This window comes from Quercus robur, chromosome 3 (assembly GCF_932294415.1).
Source record: "Quercus robur chromosome 3, dhQueRobu3.1, whole genome shotgun sequence".
NCBI classification, from domain to species: domain Eukaryota; kingdom Viridiplantae; phylum Streptophyta; class Magnoliopsida; order Fagales; family Fagaceae; genus Quercus; species Quercus robur.
This window is the reverse complement of record NC_065536.1, coordinates 10,172,661-10,192,941: the sequence shown is the minus strand read 5'-3', so window position 1 is coordinate 10,192,941 and position 20,281 is coordinate 10,172,661. Positions and strand designations below refer to the sequence as shown.

The window sequence follows — 20,281 nt, the reverse complement described above, 5'->3', positions numbered from 1 at the left end:
CCAAACACCAGAAAAATGAGATAGTTTTTCAGAAAATGCTCTCTAGAAAATTAACCATTTTCAAAAAAACGTTAATGCTGAAACAAACATAGCTGTACGGCACCTAACATCCAAGTCCATTTGGGCCTTGGGTCATGGATTAATAATATGGGCCGGGAGTCCAACCTCCGCACCGCTAAGGATCCCGTCCTAAGCCCACAATAACTACGAGTCTAAGCTGGGTGTTGTCTGAATACTTGAAAGGCGGACTGCGGGTGCCCTGCTCACATACTGCTTGGAAAATCATCCCCGGACAATATACACATGCTCGGTCATATCACCATTTGGGTGCTCAGTAGAACCCTAGGAAACTCCGCTGCCGAGCACACTTGCTGCAATGGGAACCATTTCCAAAGCCACTCATACCTAAACATCCACTTAAATTTATCAACATTGGACCTCTCTTTGTACTAGTTAAAAATATAATGATGATCCTCCCATTAACAATGGGCTAAAAATAGGAGAAACTAATGAATGGAAGGGGGATGCAATTTTGTGGAGAGAAAAGAGAGAGAAAAAGAGGGTCTGAGAGGAAGAAACGTAGAGAAAAGAGAGAACAGTGATCTCATTGAGTCTCTAAACCTAGAACAACCCAAAGTAGAATACCCAAACCCACCATACAAATAAGTTGTGAGCCCAAGTAGCAGTTTGGCCCAGTAAACCCGTCTTTGGTGCGCACAATAGCATAATATAAAATTGTTTTCAAAATTTCAAAAATAAAATGTTTTCAAAATTGTTTTCTATATAGAAAAGTGTGCTTTGAAAAAATGCTTTCTTCAAAAAATACATGTTTTCAAAAGGAAATGTTTTCATAAGACATTTTTACCACTTTGGAGAAAATTGTTTGTACAATGTATATAGTTGTTTTCAAAAGAACTTGTCTTCTTTCCTTTCCTAAAGAAAACCAGTTTTTACTAAAAACCAAAAAAAAAAAAAAAAGTTTTAAAAAATTATACCATGTTGTTTTTTCAAGAAAAAAAATTTTCTCTCTTCCTTAAAAAAAATAAAGAAATACCTTTTTGTAAGGTCACGATTTGGGGCCCAAGCCCAAGAGGTATGAGTCCTTGGTCCAACAAGCCCAGAAATAATGAATTTGTAGAGAATGGGTCGTAAAACTAGGTCCTACAACGATTAAACACAAATAAAACGCATTGATATCCATAGATTTTCAGTCCAAGGAAGGTAAATGATAATATACTAATCATCGTCGAATATTATGATAGTTTAGATTGCTACTGCATGCCCTCCCCTTTCTGGGGATTTCTCTCATTATATAGCCTTTTTGGAGCTATCTTGATCCTACACTTGTTGATCATCCGAGTCCTTACTTGAGTACCAGTCCCATCAGACACCTTTCTTCAGCCTTCTGTGAGTTGTGATGGCCAAGGCAGCACTGTTCAGAGGTCCTTTCCACATAAATGCGGCCAGAAAAGTAGCTGCAATGCATTTAATGTAGTGGTAGCAGCTTTTCCTCAGATATTTTACGTTTCCTTCTTCCCCGCGAGTTTGTGAGGTACATTCCTGTTGCTAGTGCCTATTGAGGGGTCCTTCTAATCGCCAAAATGCACATTTGAGCTACATTCATCACATCCGAGGAGGCATTCCTCCTCGGATCGTCCTCCAAATGCTCCTTGCCTATGAGAGCTAAATTAGAAATTCCTTTAGCAACCATTTCCTCTCCTCGGACTTTATCAATTGTCTCGGGTGAGGCCCAAAACCCATTACATGATTTGGAGTCTTTGCCCCTACACTTTTGGAAAAGTGTTTTACCACGTAAAAAAAATGTTTTTCTCAAAACTTCACAGTAAAAAATTTTTCTAAAAAATGTGTTTTTCTAAAACAATAAAAGTTAACATTATAGCTTTTTAATTTTCTTAGAATAGTGGTAGTTTGAGGATTTGTATTCAAGGTTCATTCTCTTGAGCCTTTAGATATCCTATAAGTTTACATTGTCCCTAATATTTTTTGGCACTAATGAGTTTTCTTTGTCATCTTTTTGCATGATTAAAATGAGAAAATGGTGGATGACAACAAGGTGCTACTCTTTCAACTATTTTTATTTATTTATTTATTTTTATGTTGTGATTTGTTTTTGTATAGTATTTAGTACTCATATGATAGCTATATAGTAAATAAATACTCACATGCTATTGTAAAGTATACTTGTATACTCTCTCATATGTTACTTATGTATATATCTCACATATTTTGATTGTAAATATTTTGTTGGAGTTAATATTCACATGATAGCTATATGGTAAATATTTACCCACATGTATATATATATATATATATATGTATATTGTTTGCAAAAAAATTTTTCTTTTTTAAATCAAATTGCCAAGTATTCTATTTCTTCATAAAAAGTTAACGTTTGAAATAAATTAAAATGAGGTGTTATTTTTGGATAGGCGTTGTGGGGTGACTAACACCTTCCCCCACACTTAACCAAACATGTGAGTCTAAGATCTTTGGATCAAAGACTTTTGGTTTGCCTTAATTAACAAATCCTTTAAAATTTAGTTTAGTTAATTATGTAACTTAAAATAAATTAGACATCTAGGTGACCAATCACACCTAATACAAAACCAATGGTTGGTGGTAAAAAAAAAGAAGGGACTCACACACCCCACTCTAGATACACATGCACACAAGAGTTTCGTCGTCAAGAACCCAATGTGAGACGAAACACCTAAGTTCTGGAAAATTAGGAGTGTCCACAGTGGGGAGAGTAGAGTAGAGTTGGTTGATAATAGGTTAATTTTGAGCTAATACTATTCTACTCTACTCCCCCTCTCTCACCCTCAACCCAAACGGATCCTAAAACCCTTAAACTATTTAGCCAAAAAAATGCCACATGTTTGGTAATTTTGTTAAGTAGATAAGGGCACCCTTAAAAACTGAAAACCTACTTAAAGATAAAGCTCTAGTAGTAAATTTAACTGAAAAAGATCTTTAGCATTTGGAATATTTGGTAAATTACTATGCTTAAAAGTTAAGAATTAATATAGTACTTTTTCAATTAAAGCTCTGAGTTTCAACTTTTGTATTGAAGATGTCTTCAGTTGCACCCTTAAAATTGCTTTCAATTTTAAATGATCTTAAAGCTCTTTAATGCAAATGTTTTGACAATTTATGCTAAGAAAATTTAAGTCTCTTAAAACATTGGTTAATAACCATTGCATACTATTAGCATAATAGTCACCTTACAAGTATAAGTGTCTGTAAAATGTGGGGGGCAAATGCTAGAGTTCAAGTTTTCAGGAATGAGTTTTACACACATATACATTTAGATTATGCTAAAGTAGAATTCTATCATTTTTTTTTTTTTTTTTGGTTCTTGGTTAATAGAATTTTTAGGGTGGTGATAATGGCAATGATGTAGTTGTGGTGGGCGATTGGTGGAATTTTGGTGTAACTGTGGTGGGTGGTTGCTTTAATAGGTATTAAAATATAAGGGTCAAGAGCTTATTGTTTAATTAGTTAGCATATCTTATTGTTTCCAATAGAGACGTTCATGACTCAAATTTTCTCCTCTTTAACTATTAAATTATTTAAAAGAAAATACAATGTACTTTCATCTTGTAATATTTAAAAGCTCTCTTTCAATTCAATTATCAAACATGGGTTACAATGTCAAACCACTTTATTATTGTAGTATGCGTTTGCCCAATGCTCACTATGAGCCTGTTTAGATACCGCTTATTGCTAAAAACTGAAAACTGAAAATATTGTAGTAAAATAATTTTTAAATATGTGAATAGTGCCGTGAGACCCAGTTTGAAAGTTGATTTTGTTAGATTCCATACTTGTGGATTCCATAAACAATGCAAAAAATCGAAGGAAAAAAATGCAGACACGCAAAACGTGTAACCTGCCACTATCCAAATTCACACTATAACTTTTTTTTTTTAAAGTTTATTTATTTATTTATTTTTAGGGGGAAGCTCATAATTGCACAATCTTGATGATTAAAACTCTATAGATACTTAGATGGTGCTAAACTCTAAAGTCTAAATAGATCATTAAGAGTTTTTTATTTTTATTTTTCATTTTTTTTAATGAGATCATTAAAAGTTGAAAGGTTACACATTGTCATTCAAGATAATTTTTAATAATTTTCTTGAAAATTTTAGGCTAAAGTACACTTTTGACCTTTGATTTTTTTTATTATCTTGACCTTTTACTTTTCCAATTTATTCATTTTAAGCTTCCATGTTTGATTTAGCTCCCCATTTGGCCATTTATATTTCAAAATTTTCATTTTGACCATTCATTTCAGTTCTTCGTGAAAATGAAAATTTTGAAATGCAAAGGGTTGGTGGAACTTTGGTACTTTTGGTTTACAAAAATTTATTTAATAAAAATCATATATCTATATCATATACTTTGTTAGGTTCATTACATAATGACAATTTTGTCCATTACTATTTATATACATAATACGATGTAGTTTTGTTGAACAACAAAGCGCCTTTGTGATGGACAGGTTAATTTCAGATAACATCATGGCGGCCTTTGAAACACTTCATTACATGAGAAATCACAGTTCGGGTAACACAGGCTATATGGCGCTCAAGTTAGATATAAGCAAGGCCTATGACAGAGTGGAGTAGGAATATATGGAGAAGCTGATGAAAAAAAATGAGTTTTGATGATACCTAGACAAATCTTATGATGCAATGTATTTCTACAGCTACCACTTATTCGGTGTTGATTAATGGGGAACCACATGGACACATCACACCCACTAAAGGACTTCCCCAAGGCAACCCTCTTTCCCCATATCTATTCCTGTCATGTATTAAGGGTTTCCATGGTTTGCTTAAAAAGGCTGAAGATATTGGAGATATAAGGGGTGTATCAATTTGTCAAAATGGACCCAAACTAACTCATCTCCTTTTTGCATATGACAATCTTATTTTTTGCAAGGCAAAGGCAAGTGAATGTGAGAAGCTATTGGAGATCCTTGCTACTTATGAGAGAGCATCAGGACAGCAAATTAACAGAGATAAAAAAACTCTGTTCTTCAGCAAATCCACAACCCAGGAGATACAAGATACAATAAAAGAGGCTCTTGAAGTGCCTGTTGTACAACAATACGAAAAGTATTTGGGACTTCCAAGCTTCATTGGCAGAAAGAAAAAAGAAAGTTTCAACAATATAAAGTAGCAAGTGTGGAAGAAGCTTCAAGGTTAGGAGGGTAAGCTCTTATCTCAAGCAAGGCGTGAAATTTTAATCAAGGCAATGGCTCAAGCACTCCCCACCTATACCATGTCATGCTTCAAGCTACAGGTTGGATTATGCCATGACATAGAAGCGCTTATCCAGAGATATTTTTGGGGACAAAGGGGAAAAGGCCGCAAGGTACATTGGATAACTTGGGAAGAGTTACGCAAGCCTAAGTCACAGGGTGGAATGGGATTTAAAAATTTATGCCAATTCAATGATGAGTTGCTGGCAAAAAAAACATGGCGCCTACTGCATGACAAAAATTCACTATTTTACCAGGTCTTCCAGGTGAAATTCTTTCCAAATAACTTGGTCATGGAAGCATCTAGTCCAAGTTCTGCATCATATGCTTGGAAAAGCATCCTACGAGGGAGAGAAGTGATCCAACGAGGGGCGAGTTGGAGGGTAGGGGATGGAAAATCAATTAACATTTGGGAAGATAGATGGCTACCTCGGAAACATTTTCCAAAAGTTTTGTCATCAAGAAGCAACATACTGCCATCTGCAAAAGTGTGCAGCCTCATTCACGAAGATCAAAAATGCTGGAGGATAGATTTATTGGAATCGGCAATGCTGAGTTTTGAAGCGACAATGATTAAAAGTATTCATCTACGCAACACGGAACAACCAGATGAACTAATCTAGCCATACAGCCCGAATGGGGAGTACTCGGTTAAATCGGGTTACAAGTTCTTGCAGCTAAAAGCTCGAAACAACCAACCTGGGTAGTCTGAGTATGAGCTCCTAAAACCACTATAGCATTCGATTTGGAGCCTACCAGTTCCGAGCAAGGTGAAACAGTGTGGAGAGCATCAAGAAACTCCCTACCTACGAAGACGAACCTAGTTAGGCGCAAAATCATTGCTGAAGACTATTGTGAACTCTGCTAGAAGCAACATGAAGATATTGTTCATGCTCTCTATCTATGCCCGAAACTAGATGAACTATGGTCCAGACTCCCTTATGGAACCATAGTAATTTATGACAAGCATCTTCGTTCATCGACATCATTGGTTGTATTATCATAGAGAACAGAGATCTGACATTGTTCTCCATGGTGGTTTGGGCAGTGTGGAATAGAAGAAATAATCTAAGGGTCGGGAAAAAGGGAGAAGCACTTGGATAGCTGCTAACACAAGCTAGGGACAGATTGCGAGACTTTTCTCTCCACAACACAACCACGGTATCGCATGTGGGCAGGCCACCAACACGATGGGAGTCACCAGGGAGATATCAGTACAAGCTTAACTTCGATGGTGCTCTGTTTTAGGCAGAAAATTGTGTAGGAATAGGAGTAGTTATTCGAAATAACAGTGGGTAGGTCATGGTGTCACTTACGCAACAAATCCTACTCCCCACGACAGCTATTGAAGTGGAGGCGTTGGCAGCACGGAGGGCACTGGAGTTAGCATAGGAAATTGGTTTCACAAGAGTGGTGTTGGAAGGGGATTCCCAAATTCTTGTCAATGCACTCAAAATCGATTCATACCACTAATCCCACTTTGGACACATTGTTAAGGACATGTGGTATTTAGCCCGTTGTTTTTCAGAGTTAAGTTATTCACATGTACGTAGGTATTGTAATACTGTAGCTCACTTACTTGCGAGGCAAGCAATACTTTCTCATTTTTTACAAGTCTGTTTGGAAGATGTACTACCAGACATTACTGATGTACTTCAAGTTAATTTTAAAAGCCACAGTTAATGATAATGCACTGTTTTTCTTCAAAAAAAGAAAGAAAAGAAGGTATAATTCACTAGGTGTATGTATTAGGTTCGTGTACTTAAGTACCACCCTTGTTAGACTTAATGGTAATTTTATAAGATTTTTTTTAATTCCTTGCATTGCGTTATGATGTGAGATCGCTTGGACATTAATAAAACGTGTCATTACTTATACTCACACATTAATAAAACGTGTCATTACTTATACTCACAACTCTTAAACTTGTCGTTGTGATGAGTTACAAACACATCCTATCACTAGAGACTAGAGATTACCTCCCCAAATGGTAATTTAATAAATCACAGTTGACAAAAGGACAAACTTAACACAACAAATAATAATAATAATAATAATAATAATAATTATCTAAAAAAAACACGAATAATAAAATTTAAGTACTAAAATAATAAAAACTTTAATGACGAAAATAACAATTCTCCCAAATGTAAAAGTCTACGTCAAAACCGAACTCAATTCTCAATCACAATCATACAAAGGAAATTGTGAAACAAGAGGTCGTATGACTCACATTCCTCGAAAAACAAATTATATATATACAAATTAAAAAACTTACCAAAAATAAAACAAAAATTTACAAATACTAGTAAAAATTCCCAACATAAAAAGTCGTGTCGGTCTGTAACGAAAAGTTAACGTAGTTTACATCTCAGAACACGTTTCCCATCCCACCCAATCAGAAATTGACACGTTTTCCCGTCGATCTAATCTTAGAGAGAGAAACACAGAGAGTCAGACAGCTACGACTTACCATAACAAAAAACAACATAAACAAAAACAAAACCCAACCCACGTCCCATAATTAAAAAAAAAAAAAAAAAAAAAACATTTTTCATATTCTATAACCTGAGTCTACAAAAATTGCAGAAACGAAAGGAATCAGAGTCTGATCGATCTGATTGATTGATTGAGAGAGAGAGAGAGAGAGATGGCTATGGCTCGAGCAAGCTCTGGGCTGCAATACCCGGAGCGGTTCTATGCGGCGGCTTCATACGCCGGTTTCGACGGCGACACCAACTCGACCTTCAAATCTCTCACCTCTAAGTTCTCTAAGGAGTCCGCTGCTCTCCTTTACGGCTTGTACCAACAGGTATTGCCTCCAGTCTCTCTTCGATCCGTTGCGTTTTGTTTTCGTTTCCAATACTCACCGTTTATTGCATTGCGTGAATTTGATTTGTGCTGAGTGAGATCAATGGGAAATTGCTACTGCTGTTGCTGTGTGCAATGTGTTGTAGGTAGTTCGTGATGAAATGGTTGCGTTTTGAGTGTTGATTTAGGTAGATCTGGGGTTTTGGGGTGTTGGGAATGGTTGATCTGGGGTTGTGTTTGGTTGCTGAGAAAATGTGGGATGAGAATTTTAAACTTTTGTGAATGAGAATTCCCTTTTTTTTGGGGGGGGGGGGACTAGAATTGAGCTTCTTGGTGACCAAATAAGAGTTGGTTGTAATGAATTGAGGTTAATCTTTGTGTCAAATTGAGTATCAGTGTGTGTGGAATCTTAGTGTTTTGTTTTATATATTTTTTCTAATGACGAATTGTTTGTTTGATTTGCAATTGTGGCAAACAAACTTGATTCGTGAATTCAAGTATCTGTTTGATGAGTATCAGTGTGTGTCAGAGTGTTTGCTTGGTGAATCCTCTTAGTGTTTTTTAATTTTTATTGAGGAATTGTTTATTCGATTCATAATTGTGGTGAACAAACTTGATTCGTGAATTCAAGCATCTGTATGATGAATATTTGATGGGTGGATCTTTGGAATTAATTTATGAGGAATTGATTTTTTGATTTTGAAATTCTGGCGAACAAACTTGAATCATGAATTCTAGTTTTAATGAGAAATTGTTAGTTTGATTTGAGATGCTCAAAAATGAATTTGTTGTTTTCTTTATCAGTGGGATTAAGCTACATGTCAAATTAAGTATTTATGTGTGGAGTATTTGATTCGTGAATTTATTTGTAGAGAGAGGAATGGCTTGTTTGATTTGAGATTTTTGTTAAAAAGAATTTAATTGCTGAATTTGTTATTTGTTTCTGTTGCAGGCGACAGTCGGAGCTTGTAACATACCGGAACCTAATTCTTGGAAAGTTGTTGAGCATACCAAATGGAAGAGGTTTGTGCTCTTAAGCTCTCCTGTGCTGTCATTTCATATGCCAATGTGTATGTGTTAAACACAAATTTGTGCTTATTTTTGCACTTGTAGCACAATATTTTAATTTGTGTATTCTAAAATGAGTTGGTGATATTTGGAAACGGCATAAAGGATTGTCAGACCTTAGAACACATACATGAGCTGATGAGCCTAGGTTTTGAGCTTTGCTTAGGGAACCCATTGCATTAGCTAGTTGCTAGGGAATGGGATTTTTGAAAGTTATCTTGTTGAGTACCTTTTTTTTTTTTTTTTTTGTAGCTTCTTATAATGAACACATGCTATTAGGAAAAAAGTGGTCTTGAAGCCTTAGGATGAGGAAAGCTGAAAAGTGGTTGAGGGAGAAGTTTGAAATGTTGGCATTTAAAAAATTGTGAAGTTACCACTTATCAAAAAAAAAAAAAAATTGGGCAGTTACCGAATCATTTTATATTTTCTGTGGAGAGTTGGATATGAGTTTGCTGGATGTGGAGGAATTTGGTTAAATATGATGATGATGATGTTATTAATGAATGGGATCCTTGTTACATCATTGGTGATATGGCACATGGTATACTTGTGGACTTTATTTGATATCTGCGGCCTTTGCTGGATTTGGTTTTCTCAAGGGTTTTATTATTTATGCAGCTGGAGCGGGCTTGGAAACACGTCTCCCACAGAAGCTATGCGTCTCTTTGTGAAAATATTGGAGGTCCATGCAATTAAGATTTTTTAGGGGCGTTTTCTTGTAATGTCGTGTAGAAACTTGGGTAATTGATTTTTTTATATTTTCCTTTTGTGTAGGAAGATGATCCAAGTTGGTATTCAAGAGCTTCTAACTTTGTTGCAGAGCCTGTAGTAGATGTGCAAATGAATGTGAGTATCATGGAACTTGTTTATATTGTGTAGTTCCTTCTTCTTCTTCCTCTATTTTTGATTGACTTAATCAATGTCAGTTAAGAATTTCATCTTCATATTTTGTCATAATAGATAACTGTACAGAACAATGTGAAAAAAATCTCTGCCGATAACCATATAACCACTCTGATATCTGCTCCACCATTACCATTTATGCTTCATCACTACCATTGCTGTTACCCATCACTATTACTTCTATTCTGCTGCTGTTGCTGGCACTGTATTATGGCAAATACACCATCTTTTTTACATTGATGCTACTAGCAAGGCACCATAAATTTACAAAAAAGCATTGCGACCAAAGTGACGATGTCTCACTTAAGCCTCCATTATCATACCACTGTCACTATACCACTGCCTATCCAATCACTGCTGTTGCACTGGCATTCCCTGATTTCGACCCTCCTACCACCACCACTACATGGTTATCTTGAATTACATAACCAACATCACATTTCATCTATTTTTAATCCTCTGCCTTATTTTTTGTTGGTAAATTATCTATGCATTAAGTGGATCACTCAATACATTCATGTTTCTTCTGCTTTTGAAAAGGCCACTAAAAAAAGGAAATATTCTTGTTCTCTTATGTATCTGTTCTTGTTTGCTCTCACACTCCACTACTTACCAAAAAATAAAATAAAATGCTCTCATACTCCACTATGCGTCTGTTTTTAAAATTGGGATTGGAAAAGAGGGAGCTCTAAGTGATCAAAGTCTTGTGTTCTTGAGAGCCGTAGGTGTAATAATTATACCTTAATTCTGCATGTATAGCATCCAGCTCTTTTTCATCTTTGTTCTTACTATGATTATTGTGTTTTTCACTTTTTCTTCGTCTTTTTGCATAATTTTTTGGATGGTTCATAGCATAATTCAAAAGTTGAGCCAGTGGTTGAGAATGGGAATTCTTTTCCTGAGACAAAGACTATTTCCACTGAAAATGGGAGCCTGACAGAAACTCAGGATAAAGATATTGTTGTGGAAGGCCTTGGCTCAGTTGCCATGTATGATCAATGGATTGCACCTCCAATATCTGGTCAACGCCCAAAAGCCCGATATGAGGTATTGTTATTTATTTATTTATTTTTTATAGTATGAATTTGTTTCTGGCCTTTTCTTCTATTCTCTGAACAAAGCATTGGTCACATATTTTCAGCATGCTGCAGCAGTTGTGCAAGACAAGATGTACATATATGGTGGAAACCACAATGGTCGTTACCTTAATGATATTCATGTAAGAAAATTTTCTTTACATATACATATGTTGATGGCCTCATGCGATATAGAAATAACATCTCCCATTTTGTTTTGCTCCTCGGGCTATCGCTAGGGCACTGCCTTTTTGGTTGTTGTCTCCTGTTTACTTGGTATTTGAATTAGTCTCCTTTGCTTTCATTAGTTCTCTGTTTTTCTTTTTATACGTTCAATAAGTAGTTACTCATTCACAAAAAACAAAGGAACAATAAATAGAAAGTAAAAGTAAGAGTTATTCTGGGCAACTTTGAATATTTAGCATTGTGCTTTTATGATTCTGAGCTTTATTTCTTGTGTGTTCATTTTTTAGATGGAATCTTGGTTTTACATTTAAACTCTTTTTGTTTTTTGCCTTTGCATTGATGTGGTTACGGATTTTTCCACCTTCCCTAACTTGAGTAATAATGCAGGTACTGGATTTGAGAAGTTGGACTTGGTCAAAGATTGAGGCAAAGTCTGGGGCTGAGTCCCTGGAGTCACCGTCTCCAGTAACGTTTGCTCCTTGTGCTGGTCATTCCTTGGTTAGTAAAGAGCAGTTTTATGTTTTCATTATGTGGACTTCTTGAAGAAAGTTTTTCTCAGTAATATATGAACTATTGCATATTATCTATTTGTTTCTACTGGCATGTGTTGTAAGTTGTAACATTTTTTGTATCGGTAATGAATTCTTTTAAGTGGTGATGAAATTATAATCTTGCGTTATTTCTGTAGATACCATGGGAGAATAAGCTTCTGTCTATTGCTGGACATACAAAGGATCCAGCTGAAAGTATACAAGGTACAAGTCAATATCATTTACCTATCAAAAAAAGTCATATCATTTACTGCCTTTTGATTTATTTGAGTTTGTGAACTTTGTGGAAATATCGTACTTATAAAAGTGGAAAAACCGTGGAAAGTTTTAAGTTAGAGAAACATTTATGACCAGAAAATGGAACATTCTGCCATTTCTGACCTAAATCTATTAATGCATGATTCACCTTTAAAAAGAGGTATGGATTACTGAGATTCATGACAGTTATAGTAATATAAAATTTTTAATCATTGGCATGTGTGATACACAGATTGATCAAAAGTCATATGTAAATAAAGAAAATACTTCAAAAATATAATTTAAATTACACAATAAAATAGTTAGTAAAAATGATATTATAAAATAAACTTTAAGTTACTTGGCGAAAGCACAGTGTTAGACTGAGTTTTTGTCAAAACAAAAAACTATAATGAATTTTTTAACATAAATTAAAATAAACAATAAAATGCCTTTTAGATCTCTCGATCCTTTAATTATTGAATTTATTCATGAAAACATTTTAAATTTCTGAAAACTTTGTCAATAATTCAAATCCTTATCGAGTTAATAATTTTTATATACTTGTAGTGTCTCACGTTACAAAATCACGTCGTACTGTGTAATGCTTACATTGAAACACATAGTAAAAGTACAATGCATAAAACCCAACTTTATTATTAAAAAAGATTATGGTAGATTATTAAAATAATGTAACATAAAAAGTGAATTTTAAATAAAATAAAAAATTCTAATTTGCTGTAGTACTTTTGAACCTCTTATAGCTTTGGAAATAAAGTTTCACTTAGAGGAAACTATATTAATAGCTTTAATGTGCTCAAAATGTGCCACATAGCAAAAAAAAAAAAAAAAAAAGAAGAAAATATTATAATGCAACTTTTATTATATAGTATATGATGTAAAAAGCTCAAAACTTATGCAAGCCATTCAGTACAATAATACTGAAGACATGCACTATTGTTCTCCTCATCATACCATTTCTAAACGGTTCTTCATTCTCATGACAGTGAGGGCATTTGATCTGCAATCTAATACTTGGTCACCACTAAAGACCTATGGCAAAGCTCCGGTATGTACCTGTTTTTCTTTTCCAATATTTGATAAATTTCTGAAAATCAACATTATGAAATTACTTGCTGTAGTTCAAAATCTCAAATTGGAGAGTTGCTGATTGGCTGCTGTTTGCTATTCTTTTTCTCTGTAAGGATTAAAATCAGCTTATGGATTTTGGATAGTCCTAAACCAGTTGGAAATTCAATAATTCAAGGCTTTGTCCATTTCAGAATTGATTGTTTATAAAGAAACTCTGAAAATAAAATTTCTAATTTTCATTTTGGTTTTAACAAGATTGGTTGGCATTTTGAAACTGGTATGATGAAGTGTTGGATTGTACTCGTAATTCCTTATTGTAAATCACAAGAATGTGCTTGGAAGTTTTTGAAACTATGGTGCTCTCTTATGTGTTGTAAATATTGTCTCACTTCTATTTATGCTCTTCAGGTATCACGTGGAGGTCAGTCAGTAACTCTTTTTGGGACCAGCTTAGTGATTTTTGGTGGACAAGATGCAAAGAGAACTCTCTTAAATGATCTCCATATTCTTGACCTAGAAACTTTGACCTGGGATGAAATAGATGCCGTGTAAGACAATTCAATTTATGGCAATTGCATAACCAATTTTTTCCTTACTGTGTTTTTTTTTTTTTTTTTTTTTTTTTTTGAAGGGGTGGAAGGGTGTTTTTTGTTTTCTTTTGTCTGGGTTGAAATAGATGCAGTGTAAGACGATTCAATTTCTGGAAATTTCATAACCAATTTTTTCCTTTTTTTCTAGAAGGCAGTGGAGGGTGTTTTTTTGGGGTTTGTTAATGGCAACCATACAAAAGGCAAATTGTGATCATAATCATTTGATTTTAGAACAATTAAAATGAGAGCTGTTCCTTTCTCAGACAAACACACTCCCAGTGTTGGTTAAAGAGTCAAGCGCACTTAAGCACATAGGCCTCTTGAATTGTAGGCACAAAGCTTAAAGCACAAGCATTTGCCTGATTGAAGTGAAGCACACATGTTTCAAATATAATATATAACATCTTCTAATAGAAATATTCATAATATAAAATAAAAATAAAATAAAAACTTAAAATAGTTTTATATTTTACCTATTAGGTAAGTGGAATTGTCTAAAGTACGAAAGTTCAAATTTTCTTAAATTATTTCAATTAATTTTTTTTTTTGGTAGTAAATTTGAAAACAATTATCAGTAGAGAATATGATAATAATATAGTCATCAGAAGTTCAAACATAACATTTTATATAATTCTCTTATACTTTCTAAAAAATACATAATTATGATAATACAATCAAATGAAGTTTATGTTTCAAACAACATATATCTAGAAGGTAAAGACAAGAAACACAAGAATACTAAATTATCCTTGTTCATATTCGACATAAAAATAAAAAAATTCTTGAGTAATATAACACCTTAAGAATAGTGTTTGTATAATATCAATGGTTTGTGTAATTTAACACCTTAAGAATAGTGTTTGTATAATATTCAATGGTTCATCTCATTTCCTTCAAGATTGAGCAATTAATTTTAATGATTTATAGACTTTTTAGCAGAAAAAGTTGTGCCTAGGCTTGCTTTCAGCTTCTTCAAAAAGCGCCAAAAAAGCTTGCCTATGGTGCTTTATTAAATGAGCTTCGCTTCAGCCAAGCGAAGTGCCTAGACCTCGGGGATTCGAGCTTTGAACTTTAAGCATGCCTAAGTGTGCTTTTAACAACATTGCATACTTCTGTTGATTATATGCAAGATGCATTTGCCGGCATTATGTGGTGGTAGTTATAAAGTGCTTTTGACCATGATGATACTTCAAGTTTATCTCCACCTATATCTCAATGGCTTACTTTAAACAAACAGAAAAGAAACATTATCTTTTTCCCCATGCACTATACATCTTGTTTCATAGTTTACCTTCTGCCTACTGTTCTCTAGATTGAAATAGAATATAAAAGTATATATTTATTTAGATAAAATTTTGGGCTTATCAATATCTAATTTTTATGCAGGGGGGTGCCTCCTTCTCCGAGGTCTGATCATGCTGCTGCAATACATGCTGAGCGTTACCTTCTGATCTTTGGTGGTGGTTCACATGCCACTTGCTTCAATGATCTACATGTCCTTGATTTGCAAGCTGTAAGATGGCTGTCCTTACCTTGCCTCTATCTTGTTGTCTACTGAGACTATCTTTTATCTTTCATATATTTCAACTGTGTAGATGGAATGGTCTAGACCCACACAACAGGGTGAGATACCTACTCCACGGGCTGGACATGCAGGTGTGACAGTCGGGGAGAATTGGTTCATTGTTGGTGGTGGTGACAATAAGAGTGGTATGCATTCTATGAGTTTAACATTTTGACATAAAACTTGATTGAAATCTGATTTAATGTTATGGAGCACAGTTTGAATGAGTTAGATACTTGAAAATTATTAGCCTAATTAGACAAGCATTCAATGTGGGATAAGATTCTTAAATTAATGGCCTAAGCATTAAAAGCATTTGGAAGAGCATCTGAGCATTGAATCTTTCATGTCCCTGATAATAGTTTCTATTTGTTTCCCCAGCATCAGAAAAATTTCTGATTGTACTTGTTCCATTGAATGATGGTTGCCCTTTTTTTTTGTTTGGGGGGGTTGGGGGGGAAGAGCAGATGGGTTTAAATTGATTATATGTTATATCTGGTTGGTCTGAAATGTATCGATGTTTTAGTTTCTAATTAAAGTAGAGAATAAAATCTGTGGTTTTTGTGGAAGTGCCCCTTATTTACCATTCACTTTAATTGGCTATTTGCAGGAGTCTCTGAAACTGTTGTCCTCAACATGTCTACACTTGTTTGGTCAGTAGTAACAACTGTTCAAGGACGAGTTCCAGTTGCTAGTGAGGTACTTTGCTTTGCGCTCATTACTTAAGCTGAAGAGCATGTTGTTCTACATGTGTTGACATTAAATAATTTGAATGGGTTTTGACAAAAATCTTAGCCTGTTTGGAGGGAAGTCATCCTGACCCCTTGTTGCTTAATAATTGCCTTCTATTGCAGGGTTTGAGTTTGGCTGTAAGCTCCTTCAATGGTGAAGATGTACTTGTTTCTTTTGGAGGATATAATGGTCGTTACAACAATGAGGTGAAGGCAGTTTTTAAGTTGTAGCTGTGGCTTCTTCTGCGCTTGCTCAATTTTCTTTCTTGATTTTGCTTTTTTCTGTTAGGTTAATGTTCTTAAACCAAGCCACAAATCAACCTTGCAATCAAAGATAATAGAAACTCCTGTCCCAGACAGTGTTGCTGTGCATAATGCTACAAATGCTACAAATGCTACAAGAGATCTGGAGTCTGAGTTTGAGGCAGGCCAAGAAGGGAAAATTAGGGAAATTGTTATGGACAATGTTGACTCAGAGCCTGCGGTATGTAATCTAGCAAATTATGTTGATTTTTTGGCCTTTGTTTTAGTTCATTGAAAATATGCTGGTATGCTATCTGTCGTGTTTTTTGGCAACATGGAGAATATATCCTACCAGATATGGGGATTACAAACTTGCATAAAAGATACACACTCATACATATCACTGTTTCCACTGAATTTAGATATGATGCATTCTGTCAATTAGTGCTTCTTGACTATAATCAGGATAAGTCTAATGAATATGGCCAACTAATTCTGAAAGATAGTGAAATTACTGCATTGTATATTTTTCCAAATAAGATTTATCCCAAAAAAAAAAAAAAAAAAATCCAAATAAGAGCTGAAATTAATTGCTCCATGATACTGCAGATCCAATCTTGAATATTTAAACAATTTGCTAGATATATTTCTCATGAGCACTGGCTTATCATTTCCTTTCTAATCCTGCAAAGTACACATAATTATATGCCACTCTTGAATTCCAAACAATTCCTAATATTCATTTATGTGTACTTTGTAGTAACTTTTGTTTTTTGGAAAAGGGGCTGGGGGGTGGGGGCGAGAGCTTAGGAACTGTGTATTGCTTGCAATGCTTTCATGTCACCACTTTTGATACAAACTTTTGTTTTCATGCAGAAATCTAATGGTGAGCAAAGCAATATGCATCTTGTGGCAACCCTCAAGTCAGAGAAAGAGGAATTAGAATCATTGCTCAGCAAAGAGAATATGCACTCTCTTCAATTAAAGCAAGAATTATCAGAGGCTGAGAATCGTAACACTGAACTATACAAGGTATCTAGCACTTAACTGCTTATATAATTTCTCACTCTGTCTATTATTAAGTTTCTTCTTTGACAAATGCAGAATCTTTAAGGAGATTTTTTTAATGCAGTATGATGCACACTTAGAATCATTTTATTTTCCAAAATTGCCCTTTGAAAATGTGAGGAAAGAGTAGTTTAGGAATGGTGGTCTATGAAACAAGATGATAAATTTTTTTGAACTTTTGGTGGAAATGCATTTGGAGGCTGTGACTGTTTGAAAAGGATTCCGTTAGCAATAATGAATTTAGTTTTGGTAAGTGATATAAATATTTTTTTATGAGGGGAAGGAATTTTTGGGGGTGGTGCACTTTTCCTTGTAGCTTGCAGGCTGCAGCTCTAATAGCTGTCTGGCAGGAATCATTATCCTTTATGAATATGGAAGAAGATAGCATGGAGAATGCTTGAACCCAGTTAGCTTCCACTTTGATGATGGATGGTTGCACTAGTTATGCTGAATTTAACAATCAAGCTTTGTTTTATAGTGCAAATCCTTTCAAACGGAACATATAATTGGGGATTATTGTATTGAAAATGCTGGAGCTTTTAGTCAAATTGTTTGGTTCTAATGGTGGTAGGCTGGTAGCAATCCAGTGAATTTCATTATACTTTTACACTTTACACACTTTGCTAAGACAAGGCAAGAGAAAACACGTGAAACACTAGCTAGCAACTATACCATGGCATTTAGTTTTATAACGGGAAATATATCTGAAATTTGTCTTTTATCAAGGAGGGAAAATCATGGCCTTTGCACGTTACTAGGAATATTAAAAAAAAAAAAAAAAAAAAAAACCCTATAAACTAAAACTTTCTGCTAATGCTATTTGGCCCGCAAGGAAGGTCTTGGACTCAAGCCTGTATGGGTGCATGTCTTGTGTTTTCCTACTAAAAAAAAAAAAAATTAATTTGCTCCTATTTGTTTCACAATACTATTTCCCGTTGTCAGTATAATGTTGTAATCTTTTGCCCCTTCCCTAATTATGCCTTCAATTAATTGTATTTGCATTGTAGGAGCTCCAATCTGTGCGTGGTCAACTTGCAGCTGAACAGTCTAGATGTTTCAAACTAGAGGTATGCATGCCTTTAATTGTTTCAGTTGCACTAGATTATCCCTATAAATCCTGTAAAGAATATTGTCTTTTACTTGTTTGTTAGGAGTTTGATCACTTTGCTAGTTGCATTGGCATTCTGCCTAATCTAATTTGCTATTTATTCAGGGAATTTTATTTTATTTTATTTTATTTTTTTCTGAAAGAATATTATAATACTGGAAATTGTAAATATAAAAATGAGCAGAACATGCTTTATTTTAGAAAAAAATGAAACAGAAAAAATAATGTTTCAATTAACAGAATGGACGTTTAATTATAAAGTGGAATAAGTCATAGATATAGTAAGTGTGAAAAGTTAGGGAGTATGATTGTTCAGTTCAAATTTGGGAATATGTTCGTCTGCTAATTTGCTCTTTGGACCGACAGGTTGATGTTGCTGAGCTACGGCAGAAGCTCCAAACAATGGAGACATTGCAGAAGGAACTGGAACTCCTTCGGCGACAAAAAGCTGCATCTGAACAAGCTGCCTTGAATGCAAAACAGAAGCAGGGCTCAGGCGGCGTGTGGGGTTGGCTTGCTGGAACGCCTTCTAACGAAAATACCGATGATGCCTGAATATTTGCAAGAGCCTAGTTGAATAGTGATTACTTAGATTTGGTTTCCATTGATCCATATTTGTTTCACATATTTTTGTTCCTTCCCCATATTTTCCCATTTTATACTATAAAAACACCCTCGATTCTTTCCCGTGATAGAAATAAGATACCAGGTTTTTGTTTGTCAGGAGGAAAACCCCTTGGGGTTTCATGAATACATGTACTGTAATTCAATTATCTAGTTCTATATGGCTGTTAGTGCAATATCGCTCTTGTAACCAAAATTTTGGAGTTTGTACTTTGTACCTGTGAGGTAAATGTATTATTCGAGTGAAGTATAGGTTTTCATTGTTTATTAACTTTCTCATCTTATGAGATATATATTTTAGTGGCTTCTCTAACTGCTCAATGCATCATTGATCATTTCATGCATGAAAGCTGGTTGTCAATTGTCATTAGTACTGTTTGCCCTAAAGGGCATGGGCAGACACCATGCTGGACTAAATCAGAGACTGACCTGCGTTGGGGCTAAGGGGGCCATGGCGCCTTCCCCCCCACCCCCCCCCCCCCCCCCCCCCCAGATTTTGAAAAAAAATATAGAATGGTATATATATCTAACTAGAAAAATAAAAATTTACCTCAAAATATATATTTTGGCCCCCCTCCTCCAAAATATTTACATATTAACCCATGAAAACCAGAAAAAAAAAAAAAAAAAAAAATCTGCTCTAGCCTTTTGCCCGTTGGATATTGATCCAAGAATAACTAGAATATCCTCTAGTTTAAACAAAAGAAATTGCCTCAAGAACAACATTAATAACCTTTAGACAAACTAAAATTAACTACAAAATAAATCACAAATCCAGTCCAAACAAAAACAAAACAATAAAAAATTCCCAACTTTAGCCATTTAATTTCTCTCTCTTCGTCTCGCTTCTCTCAATCTTCCTCCATTCCTCACTGCCTTTGACATCAGAACCACAAACCAGTCACCAAGCTCACTGCTGTAGGTTCTTAGCTTGGTCTACTTTTCATACTCACACATGAGTTGAGTTGGCTAAGGTATGGTCTTCTCTTCTCGATCAGTTGATTTATCTTAATTGATCTTGCTATGTTTGTAGAGCACGTGCATGCCAAGGGAACAAATAATACAACTTAGTAGTAGCTGAAGATAAATGCCTCAAGTGTTTGTTAGGATTCAGATATGTTGGAATTAAGAGATAG

General features: G+C 34.8%; 1 protein-coding gene across 1 annotated transcript; it reads left to right on the top strand.

Annotated features, from left to right (window-relative positions):
• Positions 1–7,817: 7,817 nt before the first annotated feature.
• Positions 7,818–19,416, top strand: LOC126716996 (acyl-CoA-binding domain-containing protein 4). The gene is made up of 18 exons (XM_050418130.1): positions 7,818–8,105; positions 9,057–9,127; positions 9,791–9,854; positions 9,947–10,018; positions 10,928–11,122; positions 11,217–11,294; positions 11,725–11,835; positions 12,026–12,092; positions 13,133–13,194; positions 13,626–13,765; positions 15,194–15,320; positions 15,403–15,517; positions 15,982–16,070; positions 16,226–16,309; positions 16,392–16,586; positions 17,222–17,377; positions 18,421–18,480; positions 18,888–19,416. The coding sequence occupies exons 1-18, from the start codon at positions 7,944–7,946 to the stop codon at positions 19,074–19,076; spliced, it is 2,037 nt and encodes a 678-aa protein (XP_050274087.1). The 5' UTR covers positions 7,818–7,943; the 3' UTR covers positions 19,077–19,416.
• Positions 19,417–20,281: the final 865 nt, after the last annotated feature.